Source organism: Amborella trichopoda, chromosome 2, assembly GCF_054954075.1.
Source record: "Amborella trichopoda isolate Santa Cruz 75 chromosome 2, AtrichopodaSantaCruz75HAP2 v2.0, whole genome shotgun sequence".
In the NCBI taxonomy this organism is placed as follows: Eukaryota; Viridiplantae; Streptophyta; class Magnoliopsida; order Amborellales; family Amborellaceae; genus Amborella; species Amborella trichopoda.
Genome location: NC_142337.1, coordinates 65,639,197 through 65,663,036, shown reverse-complemented (window position 1 = coordinate 65,663,036; position 23,840 = coordinate 65,639,197). Strand labels below are relative to the sequence as shown.

At 33.4% G+C, this 23,840-nt stretch overlaps 2 protein-coding genes across 4 annotated transcripts; both read left to right on the top strand.

Moving 5' to 3' along the window:
- Positions 1–1,651: 1,651 nt before the first annotated feature.
- Positions 1,652–6,091, top strand: LOC148783436 (B3 domain-containing transcription factor VRN1-like). The gene is made up of 4 exons (XM_088859555.1): positions 1,652–1,789; positions 4,156–4,726; positions 4,829–5,043; positions 5,598–6,091. Exons 1-4 carry the CDS (start codon positions 1,724–1,726, stop codon positions 5,835–5,837), a joined length of 1,092 nt encoding a protein of 363 aa, XP_088715681.1. The 5' UTR covers positions 1,652–1,723; the 3' UTR covers positions 5,838–6,091.
- A 7,342-nt stretch (positions 6,092–13,433) lies between these two features.
- LOC18430268 (B3 domain-containing protein Os11g0197600) lies at positions 13,434–20,476 on the top strand. 3 transcript variants are annotated; one of them, XR_016050224.1, is made up of 5 exons: positions 13,434–13,536; positions 16,779–17,700; positions 17,830–18,005; positions 18,229–18,413; positions 19,982–20,476. XR_016050224.1 is itself a non-coding variant. In XM_088859554.1 (5 exons), exons 1-5 carry the CDS (start codon positions 13,456–13,458, stop codon positions 20,237–20,239), a joined length of 1,590 nt encoding a protein of 529 aa, XP_088715680.1. In that variant the 5' UTR covers positions 13,434–13,455; the 3' UTR covers positions 20,240–20,476. The 3 variants fall into 3 exon arrangements, 2 of the variants coding, with proteins under 2 accessions (XP_088715680.1, XP_020520526.2); XM_088859554.1 differs by having other exon boundaries at positions 16,782–17,700; positions 17,830–17,976; XM_020664867.2 differs by having other exon boundaries at positions 17,830–17,976.
- The last annotated feature ends 3,364 nt before the right edge of the window (positions 20,477–23,840 follow it).

The following is a 23,840-nucleotide window of genomic DNA, read 5'->3' as shown; positions in this document are numbered from 1 at the left end:
GCTATTTTATGGAAGGGAGAAAGTTAAAAGTTTTATAAGTTCACAACAAAGGGTGTGTTTTGGCACGGCCATAGCTTCTTCATGTCATCCAATAAAAATGACCTGCACAAAGTCATTAAATTTGTTATTGATCGAGGCGAGGTCCAAGGGACAATTCCCCCCTATTAAAAAGCCATTAAATTTGTTAAAAAACTTCACATGCTATATTATTTAGAAATATATTTTTATGTGATGATTTGGAAACTTTTATTATTACACGCTTCATTTTTATTTTTCCTTTTTTGAATTTTTTAAAACATTTTAAGTTGTAAATCCAAATTTTCCATAATCCATCTTTCGTATGCATTTTGGCACTTTTATAAACTTTTAATGATTTCTATTATTTATTTTATTTTTTACTATTCTAAATTACTTTAACCATTTTCGTGTTTTTCTTTTACTTTTCAACAAAAAAATTGACATGTAGCTGAGTCCACTCAGCCCAGGACCGAGTCCAACATCCAAGATACTGATTTTAATCCTCATCTGGAATTAATTTTGAGACCCTATATTTGCGGATGTAACTTCTCCGACTCTTAAATTAACTCACAAAAAAAAAATCCTAATTGCACTTTCTATGCACTTAAAAAAATAATGTATCAAGATTGAAAAGAGACCGTTCAATTTTTAAAAAGTGAGATTAAGTATTAAGAAACTCAAAATTCAATTTTTTTCTTCAGTGAATAACAACCTAGTAACTTTTTGGGGTTCTCAAAATTTCGATTGAAGAAACACTCCCAAAGAAAATCTTCTAACCCAGGGAGTAGATGTAGACTGATCCCACTTAAGCATAGTATACGCACTCAAAACTTTTTTCCAATATTGTTTTTTTCACTTCTGAACCATTGCTACCAATGCAACAAATAAATTATTTATATAGTAAATTACTTTATTTATATTTGTTTAGTATTATATATATGGTCACAACTATAACTATAGTTAAAATTTTTACTGTAATTATGGTTAAAAATATTCTAGTAAATTACTTTGTTTACGTTTATATATATATATATATATGATTTGTGGGAACTTACTTTTATATGTTATCATATTAGATGAGATTGCCTAAGGTCTCGCGCACGTGCTCCTTACTAGACTCAAGTGCCATATTTTTATTTAGAGAGCTCATATTTTAAATTACAAGATTTTATGCTTTAAATTGTTCATGACTATTAATTGTTTTAAGATATTATATAATAATAAAAAATTTGCTTTGAGATAATTGTGCCCGATCTGTAATTTCTTTTGATATTTTTATATCTGATTTATATTTTCCTATGATTTGCAGTAGTTTTGATGACACGTGCATAGCACATGCTTTACAAAAACATGGTGATAGATTTGCACTTCTCATATCTTCTCAACTGGCCAATCGTTGGTGGTCACGTACACATCACTGTTAAATTGCATTTTGTACGGAATCCTTAAGACGGCTCTTACTCCTTTGTACGGAAGGCTCAAGGCCTCTCGTCCTCTAAACTCCTAAAATTAAACCCAAAGCTGTGTGACTAAACATCTGGCGCCAAGTGTACCAGTAAAAGTAGTAGCTTTTTGTTTTTTTTTGGAAATAACAAAAATAGCTTCTTAAGTAAATGCTCTCCGTCCGCCCCATAAAGATCAGGGTCCAATCTTCTAGGGTTTTGCATGCAGTTTTACTGTTCAGGCTTCTAAGGTTTTTACAGTAATGGCTTCGGATGAGCATAAGCCCTGCTTCTTCAAGATCCTTTTGGGTGACTTCACTGAGAAACTTGTATGTTTTTCACAGCTTCTAGTGATTCTCTTTTTTCTCATCTTTTTCTGGTTTGCTGAATTCCACTGCAAGCTTTGTGTCTTCTTTTTTTTCCTTTTTCTTTTTTTCTTTTTGGTTCCATGCCTGCTGAATAAGTAAGATTAGCTATTTGCTTGTAATTTCATGATGATTTCGGGAAAATTTCCAATTTTTCTCTGAAAAAGTAAGATTAGATATTGATTTTCAATGCTGTTGATTTGTGTGTTGTAGGTACCTTTTCTACTGCTTGTTATGAATTAAGGGGATGATTTGCAGGATTCATTGTTTAAATTTGATGAGTTCTTTGTGTAGCAAATGGCTCACTGTGATCAATTGAACTATATATGTAATGTGATACCAGAAAGGAATGGGACAGCGTCCACATCATGTGGATGCTTGAAGGGTGCACAATGGTTTAACCTAGCCTCATTCAATGGTTATAAAATAGTTTCGTATTTTGTTTTTTATTTTTATTTAAATTTTTTTTTTTTTAGAATTTGGGGGTGTAGATATATTTTTATATGGCATGCTGAATAGAACTAATAAAAATCTCTTGAACAAAAAGATTGACCTGCATTCTAGTCGGTTCTTTTTGTTCAAAACAATTTTTTGTTATTTTTATTTATTTAGCTATATAAAATATCTCTACACCCCCAAATCTGAGAGAAAGATAATTTTTAAATAAAATTTCAAAATGAAATACAAAGTTAGTTTGTAGCTGTTAAATGAGGGCTTGTTCAATCCAAACCATTGGAAGGTAACTTCAGTACCCTTCCACCATCCACATCATGTTGATGGGAGACTTTCCCTAACAATGTTGTAAATGGCGAAACTCAACATTAATTGAAGCTAGTTCTGTAATTCGGTTTTCTTGAGATACGTGGATTTTGTGGAAGCCTCTTTAGATGCTAAATGGTAAACCCCTCTTTTAGACTTTTTATTGGTTCCTGATTCATTGGTACAAAGGTTTATTCATTATTTTGTAAACCATATTTTCTTTTGAAGAAAATTTATGCGAATCCTGTTGGCCCGGGGTGTCTGAGCTTTTCTTGGCTTCCTTTCTCTTACATCACCTGGGAAGCTGATGATGTTGGCCGAGAATGGTAAACCGCATGTATCTTGTATTGGAATACTCTACACTGATATAGCTTCATGAGATGGCCCAACTAATAAACAGTTTCTAATAAAAGAACGGCCAACCATACATTCTATGAAATTTATGATCGGTATTAGTAGTAAACAGTTACCACAAAAACAAATGCCGGGCCCACTCCTCTACTTACCATCATGGCTAGCACTACATGTGGTGGCGATAGCTTGGGAAGAAAACAATCGGATTAATCAGTTTTTGTTCCTAAAAAGTGAGTTCAAACAACTGGCCTGAAAAATGGAGTGTCTTTAAATTATTAAATGAAAACAATATAATGCAACATTATTTCAGTTTCTTCAAAAAACCTTTCTAAATATTATTTCGAAAATCTGTTTTTAAAATATTAATAACAGGATTATTTTGGGAATAGGTTTTAAATAGAGTCCTGCTACGAAGGGCAAAATGATACTCACTGCAATGAGTATCTTCTATAGTTTCTACATTCATCTATGGAATCTAAGCATAGCATTGATTAAGCAAACAGTACATTACATTATGTGATACGACTCTAGCAAAGTTGAATTCTATATCACCTACTTTATAAAATGAAATCATGATCACACATGCTGGAAAACATGCAGGAATTTTTTTTTTAATCATTCTCATCAAAACATGCTAAACAATGGACCTATGTACCTTGCCGCCGCTGTCTTTCCAGCGTATAAAGAAATTTTTAAAAATGATGTGCATGCAGTAATATTTTGTAGGTGCCAGTTATACATCCTACTTGTGGAATTCATGCAAAACATTGCAAATACTATTAGAAGGTTGCGACCCTTGAGTTTATTCAAAGAAAAAAAAAAAGTTCATGACATGTTATGCAAAAAGTGTTACATACACATGAGGTCTCGTGGAAACTGTGGTCTATAATGTAGGTCATTTAAAGATAGTCACTTGGCAGATGGACAAAAGGCATATATATTCTATACCCAATTGCATCAAAACCTTATTTTGACATTCAAAGATAGTCTCTTGGTAGATGGACAAAAGGCATATATATTCTATACCCAATTGCATCAAAACCTTATTTTGATGTATTTCAATTTTTTTCTTGTGATAGAAAAGATAAAATAATGCATGTGAGATCCACTTCAGTAATAGTACTCAGGTTTTGTTAGATACATTGGTTGATTTGTTTTTTTTTTTTTGGGGTCTTGGATTTGTGAAGTTGTAACTCCTGTTATTTGTGCGTTAGCAGAGGATACCACCGGAATTCGTGCGGCGTAATAGAAGAGAGATATCAGCAGAAAATGCCGTCCTAAAAGGTCCTATTGGCAAGTTGTGTTATGTTAAAATGAAAAGTACTTCTAAGGGCCTGTTTTTTCAAGATGGTTGGAATGAATTTGTCAGCGATAACTCTTTACAAACAGGAGAATTCTTAGTTTTCAGATACGATGGTGATTTGCATTTTAGTGTTCAAGTATTTGGTATAAGTGGATGTGAAAGAATATATGCATCTGTGATTAAAACCGATGAAGAGAAAGAAACTCTTGATGAAGAAAAAGAAACTAAAGAAACTCTTGATGGAGAAAAAGAAACTTCCAATAATGCAAAGGAGAATCTCTTGGATGACAAAGACAGGGGGGATGACATGCAAGCAAAAGTAGAACCTCCTTACGGTGACTCCAGTGGTGATGGTGGAAAGTGTTTTGGTGGATCATCTGCCCTTAATCATGTTGATGGATTTACTGATAACTCAGTCCAGCCTAATGCCAATCCGACTAGTTTACCCAACATTCTTGCTAAAGACGATGAAGAATCTGATGATTGTAAGTCTTTGTATAATGAGCTCCTTTTGTCTTCCCAAGGTCTTTCTGGTTATTGCCTGTCTTAGGAATCATTCTTATAGAAACTGTGTGAATATGATACAGGTATTATTATCTCAGATGTCGAAATTATGTGTCCTGATGTAAAATGGAGTGGCAAACGAAATATCAGAAATTCATTGCGTTCGGGATCAGCGAAACCAAAGAGACAATCATTGAGTAATCAAAATACTTCAATGGCTTCTGATGCAGCCAGATCTTTTTCCTCGAGCAATCCCTTTTTCAAAGTACAAATGAAACCTTCTAGCTCCAGATTTGCGGTAAGATTTCCATTGATAAATTCAATTTACATTGAAAGAGGGTGACAATTTGCTGCTAATTATTAGATATTATTGTTTTACATCTGATGTTGAATATTGCGAAATGAAGAAACAATACTACTTTTTAGCTATATCACCTAAAATGAGACTCATTTGGGATTTCCTGATTTGCTGTCAACTCTAAAGCCTTCCACTTCATATTTGCAGAGCATGTGGCATTTACATGGCTGGGTTATTAACAGATTATGGAAGCTTAGTCTATTTTCCTGATAGTCAGATGTTTGAACAGTTCGATCTGGTGTTCTTTTTAAGAAAATAGGTCCAAAATTTTACATCAGTGTTTTGAAGGTGTGAAAAGATCTTCCTTATTTTGGGAATTATGTTAATTTATTGTGCAAATTGATGCATCCGATTCGTTTTGAGCCAAGGCCTTAAGCTTGGAACGGCCAGATGAAGGCGCTCATTGAAGCATGATGAAATTTCAAATATGGAATAATGATAAACTTATCTCGTAAGGTTATTTTTGGCTAAATAACGATTTATTTCATGTGCAGTATATTCCGGCTAATTTTGCTAGACTCCATATCTGTGCAAGTAGAAAAATGAAACTCCGAGTAAAGGGTGGGAAGTCGTGGAAAGTCTTTGTCAATTTGAGAAAAGTAGGATCTTGTGCTATACAAACTGGGTGGAAAGACTTCTATTTGGGGAATAATCTCAAGCTAGGTGACATTTGTATCTTTGAGCTGCTGCCGGAGAAGGATGAAATGATTGTTCATTTTTTCAGGGATGATTGAAATCTGAAGAACAGTTGACATGGATGGCATTTGTATGTAAAAGGACATAATTGCATAATATGTATGGGCTTTAATTTCTTCGGGTGACCCAATCCGCCCAACTGGCAGCAAATCAAGTAAGTTATGCTTTCGTTGTTGAATGTAGCAGCTTTGTAATTTGGAGTGGTGACCAGTTTAGATAAGTAGTTTGACATTAAATGTGCTTTAACTTCTTTGTTGATACTAGAAGTTCAATTCTCATATTTGAACATGAACTCAGGATCCTTTGGTTGCTTCTTAGCTTACATGCCGCTCTTTCGTTGGGTGCGTATATCATGCGATTCTAATTTGATATGTAGTGTTATAACATTCGACACCGTAACCAATCGAGTTCATGCCTGAATCTCAAGAAAGGGTAAGTTAGATTTATTGATGCTTTGGGACAAATTTCACGAGTTTGAACCCTTGACCTCCCTCATCCAATCACATATGTGTATCATTAAGCCAAAGCCCTAGGACGTCCACATACCACTTTTGTGTCAGACTACCTTTCTCTAGGAGCCTGCATGTATATAAATTGGGTTTAATTTCATATACTTACAAGTAGGGCTGCCAACGGTCTGGCCCGGAAATGTAACAGTCAGACCTGGCCCGGCCCGGACCGGACCATAGGGCCCTATTGGGCTGGGCCTGCCCATTAAGAAGCCTCTTTGTTTTTTTTCTCCTCTCCTGGTTTTTTTTTTTTTTTCACCCTTCAAACGTTTGTTGGTAGTAAGCCAAAAAAAAAAAAAAACATGTGCCCTTTTTAGAGGGAAGGAAAGAAAGAGAATGGGTTTCAAGAGAGATTTGGTTCTTAGAGAGAAAAAGATATATTGGGTTTTTAGAGAGAGAATGAGAGATTAGGTTTTTAAAGAGAAAGAGATATTGGGTTTCTAAAGAGAACATAAGTTTTTAGAGAGAGATTGGGTTTTTAAAGAGAATTTTAGAGATAGTAAAAGAATGGGTTTTGAGTAAGTCTTTTGTTGGCTCTTATTTGTCAAAAAAAAGAAGAAAAAAGAGATATTGGGTTTCTAGATAGGGAATTTCAGAGAGAGAGATTGGGTTTCTAGAGTGGAAATTTCAGATAGAGAGATTGGGTTCTTAGAGGGAGAACGGGTTTTAAAAAGAGATTGGGCTTCTAAAGTGAATAGGTTTTTAGAGAGAGAGGGTTTCTAGAGAGAATGAGTGGATTTTTATATAGAGAGAGATATGGGGTGTTTGGAGAGAGTATGTTTTTAGAGAGAGAGATTGGGTTTGTAGATGAAGAGAATGGATTTAGAGAGAGAAATTGGGTTTTTAGAGAGAGCAAGAGAGATTGGGTTTCTAAATAGAGAATGGGTGTTTAGAGAGGAAGATTGGGTTTTTAGAGAGAGAATGGGTTTTTAAAGATAGATAGGGAGAGAGTGAGATAGGGTTTTTAGAGATAATGGGTTTTTAAAAAGAGAGACATTGGGTTTTTAGAGAGAGAAAAAGATTGGCTTTCAAGCAAGAGAAAATGGGTTTTAAAATTTCTAAAAAATAGTTTAGCATCTATTTGTTTATTTATTTTTGGCTTATTACAAATAAAAAAAAGTTTGAAGAGTGAATATTTTTTAAATAAAAAAAAAAATCTAAATGAACTAGGCTGGGTTGCACTATGTTTTGGGCTTGCCAGGCCAGCCCGGGCCGTTGGGCACATTTTCGGGCTTTTCCGTGTCATTTTTGCCCAGCCTGTTAAATGGTACTGTGGATGGTGGCCCACCCGGCCCAAAGCCTGAAACATTCTTGAACATCATTGTCCTGTAGCGGCTCGAAATCAGGCCCGGCCCGGACCATTAACAGCACTACTTACAAGCATCTTTTTCCATAATATTTCCCCGCCGGAATACGAATTGCAATAATCACATGCTATTTATTAATGATGTGGTTTGTATAGGGCCTAGGTCCTAAACAATCAAAATAAGGCTCACATACAATAATGTCGTTTTTTCGTTACTAGAAATATTTATGATAGTTTGAAATATTATTTTTATATCTAATTATAAAATTTAAAGCTTCAAAAACAGTGTAGCTCGAGCAGGGAACACTTGAAAATTTTAAAAATTAACGGTTTAAAAAAAACATTACAAGATGCATTTTTTTTAGGTCTTAAAATATATTTTTCTCATTTGTCTGCGTCTTATGAGGAGAGGGTCCCCATTATTTCAGACACAGGTATATGCAGAAACCTTGATTGAAACACATTCGTTAATTGATTTGTTATTTATCGATTATGCATCCTCGAGGTATAAATATAACATAAACTTTTAAAAATCAGCAATCCGGATTGGATTGGATCCGCTCGAGCTGGGTCACTAATCGATGGAACCGGTCCCTAAAAAATATTGGGAAGCGACCGGTGCCCTCAACTAAAAAATGGCCAGTTATGTCGTAGAAGCGGTGATCCATCTACCCCAGCCCCACAGAACTTGACAACCCATGCTTTCTATTTCTTTAAAAATTCATATTTTTTATTTTTACTTTTATTTGAATAGGGTGGCAATGTGGCCCACCCATCACCTTTTTATTGGCCACAATCCCCGCGGCATGGCTACTGCCCTTGAGCCCGTTTAATAAGGGTGTACTTCCTTGTAATGAAGATAAATAGTCTCATAGTATACAATCCATGTGTGCGCGCTTGTAAGCATAGCTTCATGCTTTAGAGGATGAACGTTAAGCGGTTAAGAAACAATATATTTATAGAATGGGTATAGCTTGGATAAGGATGTTAAAATGGAAGAGTGGAAAAACAAGAAAGGATAAAATCCGAAGAAATACATTTGAAAGAACTTAGGGGTAGCTTCAAATAGGCGATAAGATGACTGGAGTAGATTTAGGTGGCCTAGATATGCACAACGTCTACCTAGAACAACACCAGTCAGGAGGACGATTTGGTTCCATCTAGAACAAAACTAGTTAGGAGGGCGATTTGGTTCAAATGAAAGGCTCTAAAGGCCAAGGGAAAGCTCCAAAAGGATATTGATGGAAGCAATGATAATAAATATGTCGACTTATCATCTGAAGGGTGTGGTTTGTATAGTGCCAACACTCTAAACAATCAAAGTAAAGCAAAAGACATTTCAATTTTGAAAATCTTTATGATGGCTTGAAAATTTATGTTTATCTTAAATTATAACATTTAAAACAAAAGTAATATAGATTGAGTAGATCTATGAACATTTAAAATTTTTGGAAATTATTGATCCAAAAATGTTTTACAAGATGCACTATTTTTAAGACTTGAAATCAATTTTTTCTCATGTCCATACATCTTGAGGTCGAGATGATCAATTTGAGGATTTTTGGGCTTCAAAACAACCTCTTTTAGCGATTTTTTTGAGGTACGCCCTAAATTGATTGTTTAGAGCCTTGGCTTTATATCAACCTTTTCCTAATCTATATGAGGATATTATACTTAATCGAGGCAGAAAATGATTTATGTAGCCGATATAGTTGGGCTAAAGCTCGATGATGATATATGGGTTATTTTAGAACAAAAAGGTTTCCATGAGTCATGTGGCTCATCTATTCATGTGAGTCCTCCCTCTCAAATCCCTCTCAAATCTATTTTAGAGAAATATTTTGGATCCAAAAATTTTAAGGGTTGATTAATGGTGAATATGAATAAATAAATAAAAAGCTTAAAAATAAAAAGAAATAGTTTTGGTTGTATGTTTTTATACCATTGATTTGTAAATTTTGGTGGGATCACCAACTTTTAAGATCCATCTTTAAGATGGATGCTAGCTACAGTAGGGGACGCACATGTAGAAGTGTGTCCCATGATGCATATTATTTTTTTTCTATTTTAAAATACACTACACTAATGGTGAACTACAAAACATTCAACCCTAAAATGCTTTTATGTATTGACTTTTGACTATAAATAATTTATGTATTTTATACGGAAATAGTTTTATGTAATGTTGCCATTTTAAAATGTAGAATTAGGGTGCACCTCTAAAATCCATCATAAAAAGTTATTTTGATGTTGGAAAACCTCTAATTGATCGTCTCAACATCGATATGTAAGAGTATGAAAAGGAAAAAAAAAACTTTTGAGTCCAAAAAATAGTGTATCTTGTAACACATTATTTGAACTGTCCATTTACAAGATTTTCAAGTGTTTATAGATCTACTTGATTTGAACCATTTTTGAAGTTTAAGATTTCATAATTAGAGATAAAAATAGATTCTCAAACCATCCTAACAATTTTTTACACATAACTTATATTCATCCTAATAATTTTTTACACATAACTTATATTTATGATAAATTTCAGAAGTACGCCTTAATTTGATTGTTTAAGGTTGTAATCTTATACAAACCACATCTTTTTATAAATGATATCTTTGTCCTTTTAAAATCACTCTAAAATTCAGTTTCAAATTTAAAAAGATTATTTGAACATTGAATGATAAGTAGATCTTTAAAGCAACTTAAAATTACAAATATGCTTGTCACAGAATTTTCAAACAATCTATTATAAATGTAATTTTTATAATTGTAAAGGTATTTTGTTGTAAAAAATTTTAGAGTAGAAATTGTAAGTTCACTATTAGTATGATATATTCTAGAATATCTACATTGTTGGCTAAAAAACAGTGAATCTTTTTAGTTTTCAAAAGTTACATTGTCATGCAAAGTGGGTTTTGAACTCAATTGGAAATATCATCAAATATGACATCCAACCTTCACTTGCTCTATAAAAAAAATAATACAAATAGCTTATTGTAAATTCCTTTAGGACTCCAAAAATATGCACAAAAATCACTAATTTTGTCATGCATAAAAGAATCAAAACCCAAAATCAATAGCAACTATTGTAGAATATCTACATTAATTTTTGTAATTTTTTATCATTACGAAAATTGTAAAAAAGGGTGTCGGTGAGGTTCTGAAAAATTGAGATTTTTTTTTCCGATTATAGTAAAATATAGGTATATTAACGATAATTTTCTTTTTTTTAATGTGATTCAACGTATATGAAATTTAATTCTTTGTTTTTTGGGATATTTTTGGGATACTTAAATACTTTTTATTTTTTAATTCTAATTTTTGAATTATTAAAATTTATTTAAAACTGGTATATTGTGATCCCCATCTCCTCTAACGTTTTCTTAGTATTTTGCATTTGTACTATGTCCCTCTTGATTCATCTATTTAAAATAATATTAAAAATCTTTTGATCGCATTTAGTCTTTTTTTATAACAAATATTATATCTGAATTATTTCCTCTGTTCATGCTTTCTAAATAAATTTTATACTTCTTAAGTTAATGCAATAGAAAAAACACAACCTATTGAAAATGGCGATCCCTTGTTAATAAGCATGCATTTTTTATTAAGCATAATTTATCTCTCTCACATACAAGTCATTATTTCCCATGCACAAAAAAATCCCCAACCCAATAAAAAAACGTAGATATTTTTATTTATAATATTTAATCCATCTCACTCAAGTTATTATTTTCCGTCTGTTGTTAATGGGAAACATGTGGGTTAAGAAAAGAAATATGTGTTAATCTCACTTGTCACCCTTAAATCTTTCACTCACTCTTTGTTCCTAATCTTTCTATCTTTTTCTTTAAATCTCTCTCCCCTCTAGTATTCTTGATCAATATATATAAATTCTTAGCACTCTTTTATTTATAATTAAGGTTAATGCTTTTTTATTATGCCTTAAGGGACTAATATATTAGATATAGATATTAATAGGATCTAATGTCTTAAACTAATATATTGGATATTAGCATTAGTAAGAGCTTGCATAAATTTATTTATTGGTTTTATTTATTTATTTTAAAGTATTTATTTAAATTATTTATTTAAGTCATCTTCATTATTTTATATGTTAAATAGATATGTGCTAATTAATAATATATTAAAAATAATTTTTACTATTACATTTGTTATTAACTAATAAAATATTCAATTGTGAAGATAAATGCATTAAAATCTCTCCCTAATATCCCAATAAAACCCTCACTGATACAACTCCCGGTCCCTTCTCACTGATACAACTCCATAATAAGAAAGCCTAAACGATATATTACGAAGCATCCTTAAAAATTCCTTTTATACTAACAACTCCCACTCCCTTCTCACTTGGGAGGTTTAGGATGAAGGGGTTGCACGGGAGTTGTACATTAATGGGGAAGTTCTTTCTTCCTCCCCAAACTTCCAATTTTCAAACGCGTCCAAAAAGTTATAAGGATCAGGGCTAGCAAATTGTCGCTTTTTAGTATCTTCTATGCCATATGCCCTCCTAAAATTGGGAATTGGCTCTATTCCTAAATTTTATTTGTCTTATTTGATGATTTAAAATCATCGAAGGCGATAGATTTCCTTTACTTTGGTTAATTTTTACTCTCTTTTTTTTTTAAGTTTTTTTTGAATCACCCATTTGGATCATCTGATTCCAAATGGTGTAGTACCTGACCGATCCATCCGTTTTTTAAAACCCAATGGCAGAGTGAGTTTGGAACTTTTGATTGGTTGAGAGGTGTATTAGGAGTAAGACTACAATTAAATACGATTCAAAGTAAAGCAACTTTTCTTTAGTTCGACGTGTAACGGTTTTAGAGGCTTATTTGTAGTGCTTTTAAAACATCTATAGTTGTCCAAACTGGATTGTTGGCTGGTGTCTTGAGTAAATAGTCTCAAGAGTAATAATAGGACTTGGTAAAGAATTAGATAATATCAGTGTTTCATTTGATAAGAAAAATGTAGTCATTATTATTGGTGGTTGACCGATTTTGACCCGTCAAATTGGTTCAGTTTCAATCTGGTCGAATAAAGTGAACAACATTTTTCTTAATAGATTGGTTAATTTATTTTTAAAATGTATAAACTAAGGCTATATATATTTGATATAAGAATATCACAATTACTAATGATCGTTGGATTTAAATGATATGGTTGGAGGGACCAAGTTTTAAATTTAAAATAAAATTTCTCTATCTTTACAACATATCTTAAGTTTTAGTATTTCACATCGAAAGTTTAGACTGATTGTGATCTCCCTATCCCCGTGATCTTAATTTATCCAAAAAAATCTTAATTTCGAAATTAAAAAAAAAAAAAAAAATTCGAGTGAAAGGATTTGGTGTGGAGTCCAATCTGGATAACTCTAATTCGCATTTCCCAGTCTCTCTTGTACGCATATACCACTCTCTCTCTGCAACATGTCGAGCAACGAATGGGCAGCAATTTATTGGCAGCCTCTACTATTTCAGTGCGTCAGGTGGATACTGTAAGACTCGAATATTTGTATGTCGGGTACTTCATTCCAGAGTTTTGACAGTTGAGATGGAGACTGAGATGGACCTTTTTCTTCTCTCTCTCTTCCTCTCGAATATTTGTATGTCGGGTACTTCATTCCAGAGTTTTGACAGTTGAGATGGAGACTGAGATGGACCTTTTTCTTCTCTCTCTCTTCCTCGGGTGTTCTTCCCCCTCCTCTCTCTCTCTCTCTCTCTCTCTCTCCGTGAGACTCATACTCGCCATCTCTCTCTCTCTCTCTCTGCAACTCTCTCTCTTTTATTGTTTTGAAGAGTAACGTTGTTTCTTTTGAAGAAAATGGCGCGATGTGGTGCGTGGTGTCGGAGGAGAAAATACTGGTTCTTCAAAGTGCTCCTTCGGGACTTCAACAAAAACCTCGTAAGCCCTTCACTCCGTAAATACTTATTCACTTTTATATTACATTACATTTGTTTCTAGCAAAATATGGCTTCTTTTTTCTCTCCTTATTGCACCATCTCTGTGGTTTTACCTGATTTGAAGGGCTTATTCTATTTTTTTATTATATACTCAAGGAGCATATGCATATAAGGGTGGGGTTTTTTATGAGACAGACTCATCTGTTGATGTGCACCCCCCTCCAAAATCTATTTAAAACATGGATTTTGGATCCAAAAATTTAGGAATGCATAACCTCCGCCACAGTGATCATAAATATTAAAAAGAATTAATAAGTCCAAATTTGAGAGTGATTTTTTGATATTTTCTACACTCATTTTAGAAGATGGTGACCATTATTTTTTTTTATTTTTTTATTTTTTTATTTTTTTTTACCTCCATCTTAAAGATGGACATTGAATATTCTGATGTTCATCCCGAAAGGAACGAAGCTGACGTGCTAGTAAAGGGAGGTGCCTTAGGGTTGTTTCCTTCTCTTTTCTTTTTTGTTTCCTTTTTCTCCTGTTCTCTTTTATATCTTGTCTTTCTTTTCTTTCCCTTTTGTTGTGATTTCTTTTCGCTAATCAATGAAAATCCCCTTGTTAAAAAAAGATAAAAAGAAAAAAAAAGAGACATTGAATATTGAAGGGCTGTACCCTCACACAGAACCTTTCATATATATATATATATACTTTACATTTTATACCCCCTTGAGAATATACTGTTCATTTACACCCTCAGGTAAAACCCAAAATAGGAATAATTTTAGGACCCAAATTTTCGAGTAGTAATCTCTTCAACCCATAGACTTAACGTTTGTAAGATAAAAAAAAAGTTGTGAATTGAACTCGCTATGTACCATAGACTTGACATTTGTAAGATAAAAAAAACGTTGTGAATTGAACTCTCTATGTACCAAAATAAAAAAGCTCAAGATTGAACAGAGGCCGTGCAATTCTTGGAGGACAAAAATCTAAGTGTCAAAAAGCTCAAAAATTTGAAAATTTTCTTTTAAAAATATCATCTAGTGAATTTCAGACTAAAAAAGTCCTCCCAAGTGGGACTTTTGACTTAGGGAAAAGATACATGGTATGCTCCTGAGGTGGCATAGTACACACCCATCTATATATATATATATATATATATATATATATATATATATATATATATATATATATATATATATAGGAAAAAGCTCCTGTGCCCAACGCCTAGATTGAATCTAGACCGATCCAATGATCATCGTTGTATTTTCGTAAGGTGCTAACCTTATACAATAGAGGTAAGGTGCACCTCAAAATCCACCCATAAAAGTTGTTCTGATGTCGAAAAACCCTACAATTGATCATCTCGACCTTGAGATCTATGATATGAAAAAATGGATTTTAAGTCCTAAAAATAGTCTCTCTTATTATTATCTAGGCCGTCTATTTTTTTTAATTTCTAAGGGTTTATAGATTTGCTCAATCTATATTAGTTTTAGAATTTTAAATTTTATAATTGCTGGTGAAATTTATTTTTTTTGGGACATCATAGGGATTTTTGACACTAGAACTGCATCTTGAAGCAAGATTTAGAGGTGCACCTTCCTTTGATTGTTTAAGGTTGACATCTTATACAAATCACACAATATATATATATATATATGAGTTCAGTTTGCTGCTTCACATATGAATTCTCACTAGTTTAGATATGTCTATTTCATTGCTTAGAGTCCTTGCAAGCTTTCATGATGAGGTTGATGCTATTTCTGCATTTTGTCAATGTATTAAGACTCGTAAGTCTTGTAATTCATTTTGCATGTTTAAAAGGAAATTATTTGATCAATTGTGGTTGAAATTCAACAAAAAATAATAAATGTGTTTGAGGATCAATATCTGGTTTTACTTGTACTTGTTCTAATTATAACTTACATGTAATCTTTGCGAGTCTGGTGTACAAATAGAGGTTAAGTAGTAATATCCCTAGTTTGATCTGATGATTTCCTAACAATTTGGTTAAATTGAAGCATAACTATCAAAGGAAAAGAAAAAACAAAGAAATTGGTTGAATTAAAGCATTAATCGCTCCTAAAGAGTTTTCTTTTATGGAAATCTCATCCTTGTTTGAAGGAAAGTCCCATTTCCTTCCTATGCCATTAACTGGTGATTATGACATTCTATTGCAAAGTAGATAACGGTGAACATAGGTTGGACTTACTTTTCAGGTTTCTTATCTTGTTTGTTGCTTGCTTTTATTCACATGGACTTTCATTTGTTAGAGCTGAGGCTTGATTCAACACATAATTTTAATATTTACTCCCACCACACTGTGATATAAGCTAGTTGATGAACACTTTATTGCCTTTTCTTATCGCAAGATTGTTCCATTTAAATGAATAGACATATGTTTGAGTAGATGATCTATACCATTATCATTTGCCTGCAGGCACAATTGATTTCTAATGGCTAATGTTTATCAGGATATATGAAATGCTGTTGATGTAGAATCCTTATGTATTTTCTAAAAGAGCTTTACCACCGATCAAGAGCATCTGTTTCACTTGTGCCATTTCTCAAATTCACACATATCTGAATCCCAATAAACAGTTTTTATTTTTATTTTTGTTGGGGATATCTATATATAATAAGGCCAGTCAGGTTTCTGATGGATCTCTGGGACTATTGTTTGTTTAAATGATTTTTTTCTGTTTGAATCTATTGAATGAGTGAGGGAGTTCTGGTGATTAGACTAATTATCTTGTAATGTTGCCAAGGCTCTAGGGATCTTAGTTGACTTTTTGTGAGGTGTTTTGGTAAAACTGGATTTATATCTCTACTTAGGGCCTTTCAGCCATGTTCTCTGTTCATGAATAGGAGACAAACTTGTGGAAATATTGAGTTATAGACTTGTGCATCTCAGTAATATTAAAGAGACCATCCGTTTTGTGGAATATTAACTCCAATGATATTTTTGTTATGCAAAAACTTAGTTTTTCTAGGATCATGCTGGTATTATTGGTTCCTCTTCATTAGTAAACCAAAATATATTGAATTTGCACAAGCCATGGCATGCAGCATGCACCATATTTTTTTATGTTTGCATTTTCCTATGACACTAAATAATCTGAAAGTTTTATGGTTGGATGTATTGCATTTCAGTCAATACCTTTTTATTTATTTAGTTATTTGTGATTGTTCCTTTCATCAAATAATCTGTTTGAGATGAGTATCTATGTCTTACAGCAGATCCCTCATGCGTTCCTCAAGCATATTAAGAAAGCAGCAGCTGGACTTGCCATATTGAGAGGACCAAGCGGAAACTTATGGCATGTTGAAGTAAATATAACTAATGATTCAGTGGCTTTCCAAGAAGGTTGGCCACAGTTTGTAACAGATCACTCTTTACAACTGGGTGAATTCCTAGTATTCAAACATGATGGTGATTTGCAATTTTCTGTTTCAATTTACGATAGATATGCATGTCAAAAGGAAAATGCCTATTTTGCCAAACCCTCTGAAGGAGTCAACTCTTCGATTAAAAAATGGAAGATGGCAATGGAGAATGAGCACACTTTGTGCTTAGAATATCCAAAGATAGGCAATCATAAAAGTATTGTCAAAGATAAGCATGAGATGCAAATTGTATTTGCACAGAAAAAATACCTTAAAAATGACAGGGCCTCTGTTGATCAAAGGTTTTCTGAGCAACAGTCATTTAGAAATGACAGGTTATGTGTTGATCAGAGTTTCGCAAAGGAAAAATCCCTTAAAAATGACAGGGTTGCTGTTGATCAAAGGGTTGCAAGGCCATCTCTTGATATTTGTTCAGATTTCATGACGAGGAATGGATCTAAACAGATCATTGCAAAAGAAGATCATATTGTAATTTCAATCAAAGAAGAAGATAATGCTTATTCTCCAAAATCAACTGCTGGTCCAAGCGCTTCTGCTACTCTTAAGCTTTCTGTCAGTGATAAGAATGAGAAGCCAAGGAGACATCGTAGAAAACCATCTCTTCAATCTGGTTCAGATTTAAGAGCTGGGATTGAGGGGCAGAAAAGCATTAGAGAACAACCTTATATCTTGCATGCATTTAAAGAAGAGAAAAACTTTAATTTTCCAAGATCAACCCCTGCTCCTCTAGCTATTGCCTACGATGATCAGTGTGAGTTCCTATAACTAAATTGATTAATTTTCTCGTTTATTATCTATTACTTCCCTACTGAGTCGATTACTTCTGATGCTGTAAGCTTTTTTAACAATCTTAGAACATGGTCACTTCATTATGGTTCAGATTCGAAAACTAGGATTGAGGATATGCAACTTAGAGAAGTGCCTTTTAGTGTGGATTTGACAGAAAAAGAAAAAGAGTTTTCTCATCCAAGATCAACTGTTCTACCAATTACTCCTGCTGCTCTATATATTGCCTACCATGATCAGCGTGAGTTCCACCTGTGCATGTTTCTCTTAGTACGTTACTCTAGCTCATTTTTCTCTTTTATTATGTGTTGATCAACTGCTTAGCCAATTACTGCTACTGCTTTAAACTCGTGTGAGCAGTATTAAGCAAGAATTGCACTGGATGGTTTCTTTGTATGTTATTGAAATTAGGGTGATTTTTTTCTTTTTGAGGAAAGATTAACTAATTAGTGTGGTTATTAAGCTCGTCTTTTATGTAATATTTTATCTGCAGGTCAACATTTCATGCCCAATCAGATTGTGACTGATGGACGGGAATCAGTTTTTTTGGTAAAAAGGCGACACATACATGAAGAAGAAAAGAGATTTGCTATTGAAGCAGCCAAGTCCTTCAAGTCAGATAATCCTTTTTTCACAGTAGTTGAACCATTTTACACATATCCATCAAAAGTTGAACTGGTAAGCTTTGTCAGTCCTACGACCTTTTCAGTTGTCATGTGTATTGCCTGCACCTCTCCTTGAAGATATCCTATGAGAAATACTATATTAAATAGAGGTTGAAGTAAAGTTCAAATTAGAGGCATTTTTCATTGACCAAACCTTTAACTGCTGCAATCATATCAGGAGTCCTTATCATCAGTGATCTTCTCTAAGAGGAGCTTACATCATTGCCAATATGTCCACATCATCTTCACCTCCTTGAGAACTGAGAGATTATGGGAGTCTAAACCTGTCTTATGAGGTTATGGAATTCTGAATCTTTAGAAACTAAGGTCAATGAGACTTTTATACGAGAGACTGTACTTAAAAACTGTATTTCACCAACTACCATTTATATGCAGACAAGACTACAATATGAACGTACAAGAATTTAGGAACTTCATATGTTCAGTTCTCCTCCTATTGCTTTAAAATGACTTCAAGCATTCCCACATCCGGATAAGGTCTTTAAATGATCCATTCTAAGGGTTTTGGAGGTTTTGGTGCTACAAAACCCTGAAAACCTAATATCCCAAAACCCTAACTTTCTCCCAAAGTAGCACATTTGGCATTTAGGCCACTCCACTATGACCTGCCTTGTTGTGTGAGGAATGAGGGGCATGGGATTATTTTTTTTGCTTTTGGTATTATTTATTTTTCTTCCCTGAAATGTCAGAGAGAAAGTATGAAATGATACCCTACTGATCATTGCTTTCCAAGAACTGCACAAGACCAGGAAGTTCACTGAGATATGCCAGCTTATTTGTTCTCAATGTTCCATCAAGGTTAACCCGACTGCTTAAGAAGCCCATTTTTTCTTTAGAGGACCAGTCCTCCGCTGTTCTAGGTGAACCCTCCTGTCTAGTTTATTTATTTCTTTGGAGTTTTAGTCCAGCCAGATAGGATTTTGGTAATTGTCATCCTCAGCTCTCTTTTTTTCAATAAGTAAAACAAAATGTCTGTAATGGGAGTCGAACCAATCCCGTCAACTATATCACAATTCTACCACATTAGACAAGACCACACTTACTGTCACCCTCAACTAACACGAATCAGTTTCTAGACTCAGGCCTGATCTGAGTCGGCTCAATTTGGTACTCCTTAAGCCTTTAAACAGAAGTACCCTTTTTAAAAGGTCTGAATCTTTAAATCACTTTCTTATTCGCAAACGAACCAAAATACAGACTAATCATTTTCTTATCTCAATGAGTGTGTCCTCTATTAGAAGAAGTAGTGGGGGAGATGGACTTTGCTAACCCATTTCATTTTACTCCTGGACTCTTTTGAGAGATGGGTAATGGAAGTGACAGTAGTCATTTCCAAAAAAGAAAATGATTACCAAAAGATCAAGAAAACAAGCAGTAGGGTGCACAAAGAAAATGGCTCCAGTTGGCCCTTCGATCAAAGAAAATAACGTTCTTATCCCAAAAAAGAAAAGACAAATAAAAAAATCTCCATTTTTTATAGATTGGTACCATGATCGAATTATTTCTGCATTTGTACAGTTCTATTTAATATCCATGACACCATTTTTGTTGTGCTTCCAGGATATACCAAAGGAGTTCAGGGTTAAACATCTTTCTACGTCAAGGAATATGACTCTATGGGATCCAAAACAAAAAGATTGGCCTGTTTTTTATGAAAATTGGGATACCTTGGGTGGACTCACATCAGGATGGTCCGAGTTTGCATTAGGTAATACCCTGAAAGGAGGAGATGTCTGTGTTTTTGAGCTTGTAAATGATCGTGAGTTCTCTATACACATTTACCCTGTGGTCAAAGATTTAATTTTTGTCGGTAAGTAGAAAGCCAAAAGACTTAACCAGAGAAAGTTAAACTGATGGATTTGAATTTTGTCGGTTGGAGGCATTTTGTCAAGATTGGTTGGGATGAACTTCATTATGTGAAATTTTTACAAGGTTCCATAGATTTGGATCCAATGATCTTTGCTTGCTCATCTGAGAGGTTGGAAGAATTGAAGAGTGAAAATGACTGATGTATCTACTACAATATGTTACGAAGAAAAAACCATTTTTGTGACAGTTTCTGGTTGGTATGGTGACTAACTTATATTGCAAAGTAATTTTGGTTTGTGACAGTTTAGCATCTGGAAATATAACCATGATTTTTGTGCCAGTGTTGCTTGCTAACTATATCCATGCACGAAAAAAAAAATTAGAAGGAAAAAGTTTATATAAAGCCGAGGCTCTAAACAATCAATTTAGGGTGCACCTCAAAAATCACTTAAAGAGGTTGTTTCGAAGCTCGAAAATTCTCAAATTGATCATCTCGACCTCAAGATATATGGACATGAGAAAAAATAGATTTCAAGTCTTAGAAATCATGCATCTTGTAATAAATTTTCGGACTGTCAATTTTCAAGTGTTCAGATCTGCACTACTTTTGGAGTATTGAATTTTATAATTAGAGATAAAAATAAAATTTCAGGCCATCACAAAGATTTTCAGTATTAAAACCGCATCTTTTGATACTATTTGAAGGTGTGCCTTACTTTGACTGTTTAGAGCCTTGGCCCTATACAAGCCACACTCAAATAGAAAGGTGGAATCTGTGCGAACCATTCTCTCAATGATTTTCATTCTATATATTTATTCATATATTTGTATCTTCCATTTAAAAAAACAAATATTTAACAATCTCTACAACAATATATCTTCAAGGATTTATTCAAATTGGAATTTGTCATAAGGGAAAGCTTCATATGTGACCCCATACCCCTGCTCTCAATCTACTCAGATTTGAGTAGATAGTTAGGATCACTTGAGTCACAATGTCACAAGTTGGCTCTTCGAGCGTCAGATTTTGATCCGACGGCTCAAAGTTTTTTATTTTAGATATTTATTATATAAATTATTTTGCATCAAAATTTGAGGCATACATATATCTTAGACGAGCACACATATAAAAATATTAACAAAATATTTCATTTGATGGAAAATTATCAGAATACCCCTGAAACTTTTCGGGCCATATAAGCCATTTATTTTCACGATAACATTTTTTGAAGATGCTCCCCAATAAGGTGGGACTCCCCAAATTTCAGTCAAAGGTTTTGTAGAAAAAAAAAATAGTGTTTTGGTGTGATATTATGAAATGAGCAATTCTAGTTGTACATTCAGATCGAATGGCAGAGGAGCATCGCATATAATTTTATATGGGCGGATCACGTAGAAAGCTTTCCTTTGTCATTATAGCAGATATTGAGGAGCTGAGAAGACATTTAGTTTAAAGTTTGATCTCCACTTTTTTACATTTCACTGTACCCATTTTCACAGATGACCCCATCTTTCATTAGTGGATGTTAAAATTACACTTAAATTACTAGTGCATTCATTTAGCATTAATTTATTCTTCTTACATTAATGATAAGTTGAACCAGCAGTTCATGTATATAAGTGCAATTTTAACATCCACTGGACCTCAATTTCTTTCAGCACCAATCGAACCTTGGGTGTTCTCTTGCAGCTCTCAAGGCACTGACACCATACCTGTCCTCAAATCCAATTTAAATTTGGTTTGCTTTTCCATTTGATCCTTCCATGTCGAAGCGTGCTCATACAACTCAAAATCCGTTTCTCTAGAATCTTCTATAATTTATATTTTTATGTTAGCTTAATAGTTTTAATTAGTTAAAATTAAAACTATTTTAATTTTAGCAATTTTACAAGGCCTTAAAATTATAAAGGATCAGAATATCCATGTACCATGTGTTGTTGAAGGCGATTCTTTGAATGCAATCAATTGGTATAATGTTACTTCAAAAACACTGTCGAAATTAAGATCAATTTGGGTGGAGATCATGGACTTACGCTTGGACTGTCTATCTCGTTTAGACATATCCTTCGACAGGGTAACAATGTGGTAGATTCTTTAGCAAAGAGAGGTGTTTCCTTTCAATCGTTGATTGTATCGGATAATCTTATTGCTTGATTACTTTGTAATGATTTACAGTCAATAAAATTACAGAATATTGGTAAAAAAAAAAATGTTTGAATTAGTAGGATGCATTAAATTAGTTAAAATATAATTACTTATTATAATTGCAGAAAAAGACATATATCCCCATCTATAATATAATAATCCCAAATAAACCCTTATATCTATGAGAACTCATAGACCCCCCTCTAAGTTAAAAGAAAAAAAATGTTTAACCCCTTTTATGCTTTTTTTGTTGTACAAATTACAGCACTCATTCTTTTTATTTTTTCCATTGGTTCCATCATCCAAACCCTCAAAGACTTCCCCTCTCTCTTCTTTACATGTGAACCCCTTCCTCACATTTTTTGGACCGTCAATTTTCAAGTGTTCATAAATATGCTCGATGAACACTATTATATATTTTATAATTAAAGATGAAAACAAATTTTCAGGCCATCACAAAAATTTTCAATATTGAAACAATGCCTTTCGACACTATTTAAAGGTGCGCATTGTTTAGGGCCTAGCCTTATACAAACCACACCGTTCAATAAATCCTCTCTTGCTATACCGTGTATGATAAATGACTTGTATAAACCACAGGGGTATAGGAATCTATTCCATGCATGGTCAAAAGTAGTGATAATTGATTAAAATTGAACAAATTTATGAAGTAAAGTACATGGCAAGGTTGTTCACTTTTTGCACAAATTAGGTTACAATCACTTGTTCACTTTTTGCACAAATTAGGTTACAATCACTTTTTGCTGTCGAATATGAAATCAAGTAATTGGGGGTGTGCCACTATAGTAGGCAAAGATCAAGAGAATTGTCTTCGAATTTTTGTTTGGAGAAATGATACTTCAAATGTTTGTTTAAGTACTTTATGGTTTAGGGTGTTTGTGACCCTTTGGCATTGTGGTTAAATTTCAAGATATGTCACCAAGAATTAAACACTTATTTTCTACACTATTCTCAATGTTTCCTTCTTCTCCTTCTTTTTCTGCTTTGAGACATTTTTCCTTGTTTTTGTTCTTTTTGAGAAAAATAAGTAACATCAAAATGTTAATGAGGTGTTCAAATCAACTACCATATTAATAAAGTAGTCACTTTTTAAAATTTTCACTTGCGAACTTAATCAAACTTTTATTTAAAATAACTAAAGATACTTATTCCGAAGTTTGGAACCCTAAACAAGTAATGGAATTTTTGTAAACGTGGCCATCGTAGTTGCTCAAGCTAAACCACCAATACAAAGAAAACTATTCTTTGAGTCAGCGGGTGCAAGAGCCCGCTGACTCTTCAATGTCCATCTTTAAGATGGATGTTGTATAAAGCACCAAATCAGGTATGGACAGTGCCAAAACCATCCCAAACAAGAAGAAGCCAAGGTTTATTATTTTATTTTTTATTTTTATTTTTAGTATTTATGATTGTCTTGGCTTAGATGATAAATCCCTAAAATTT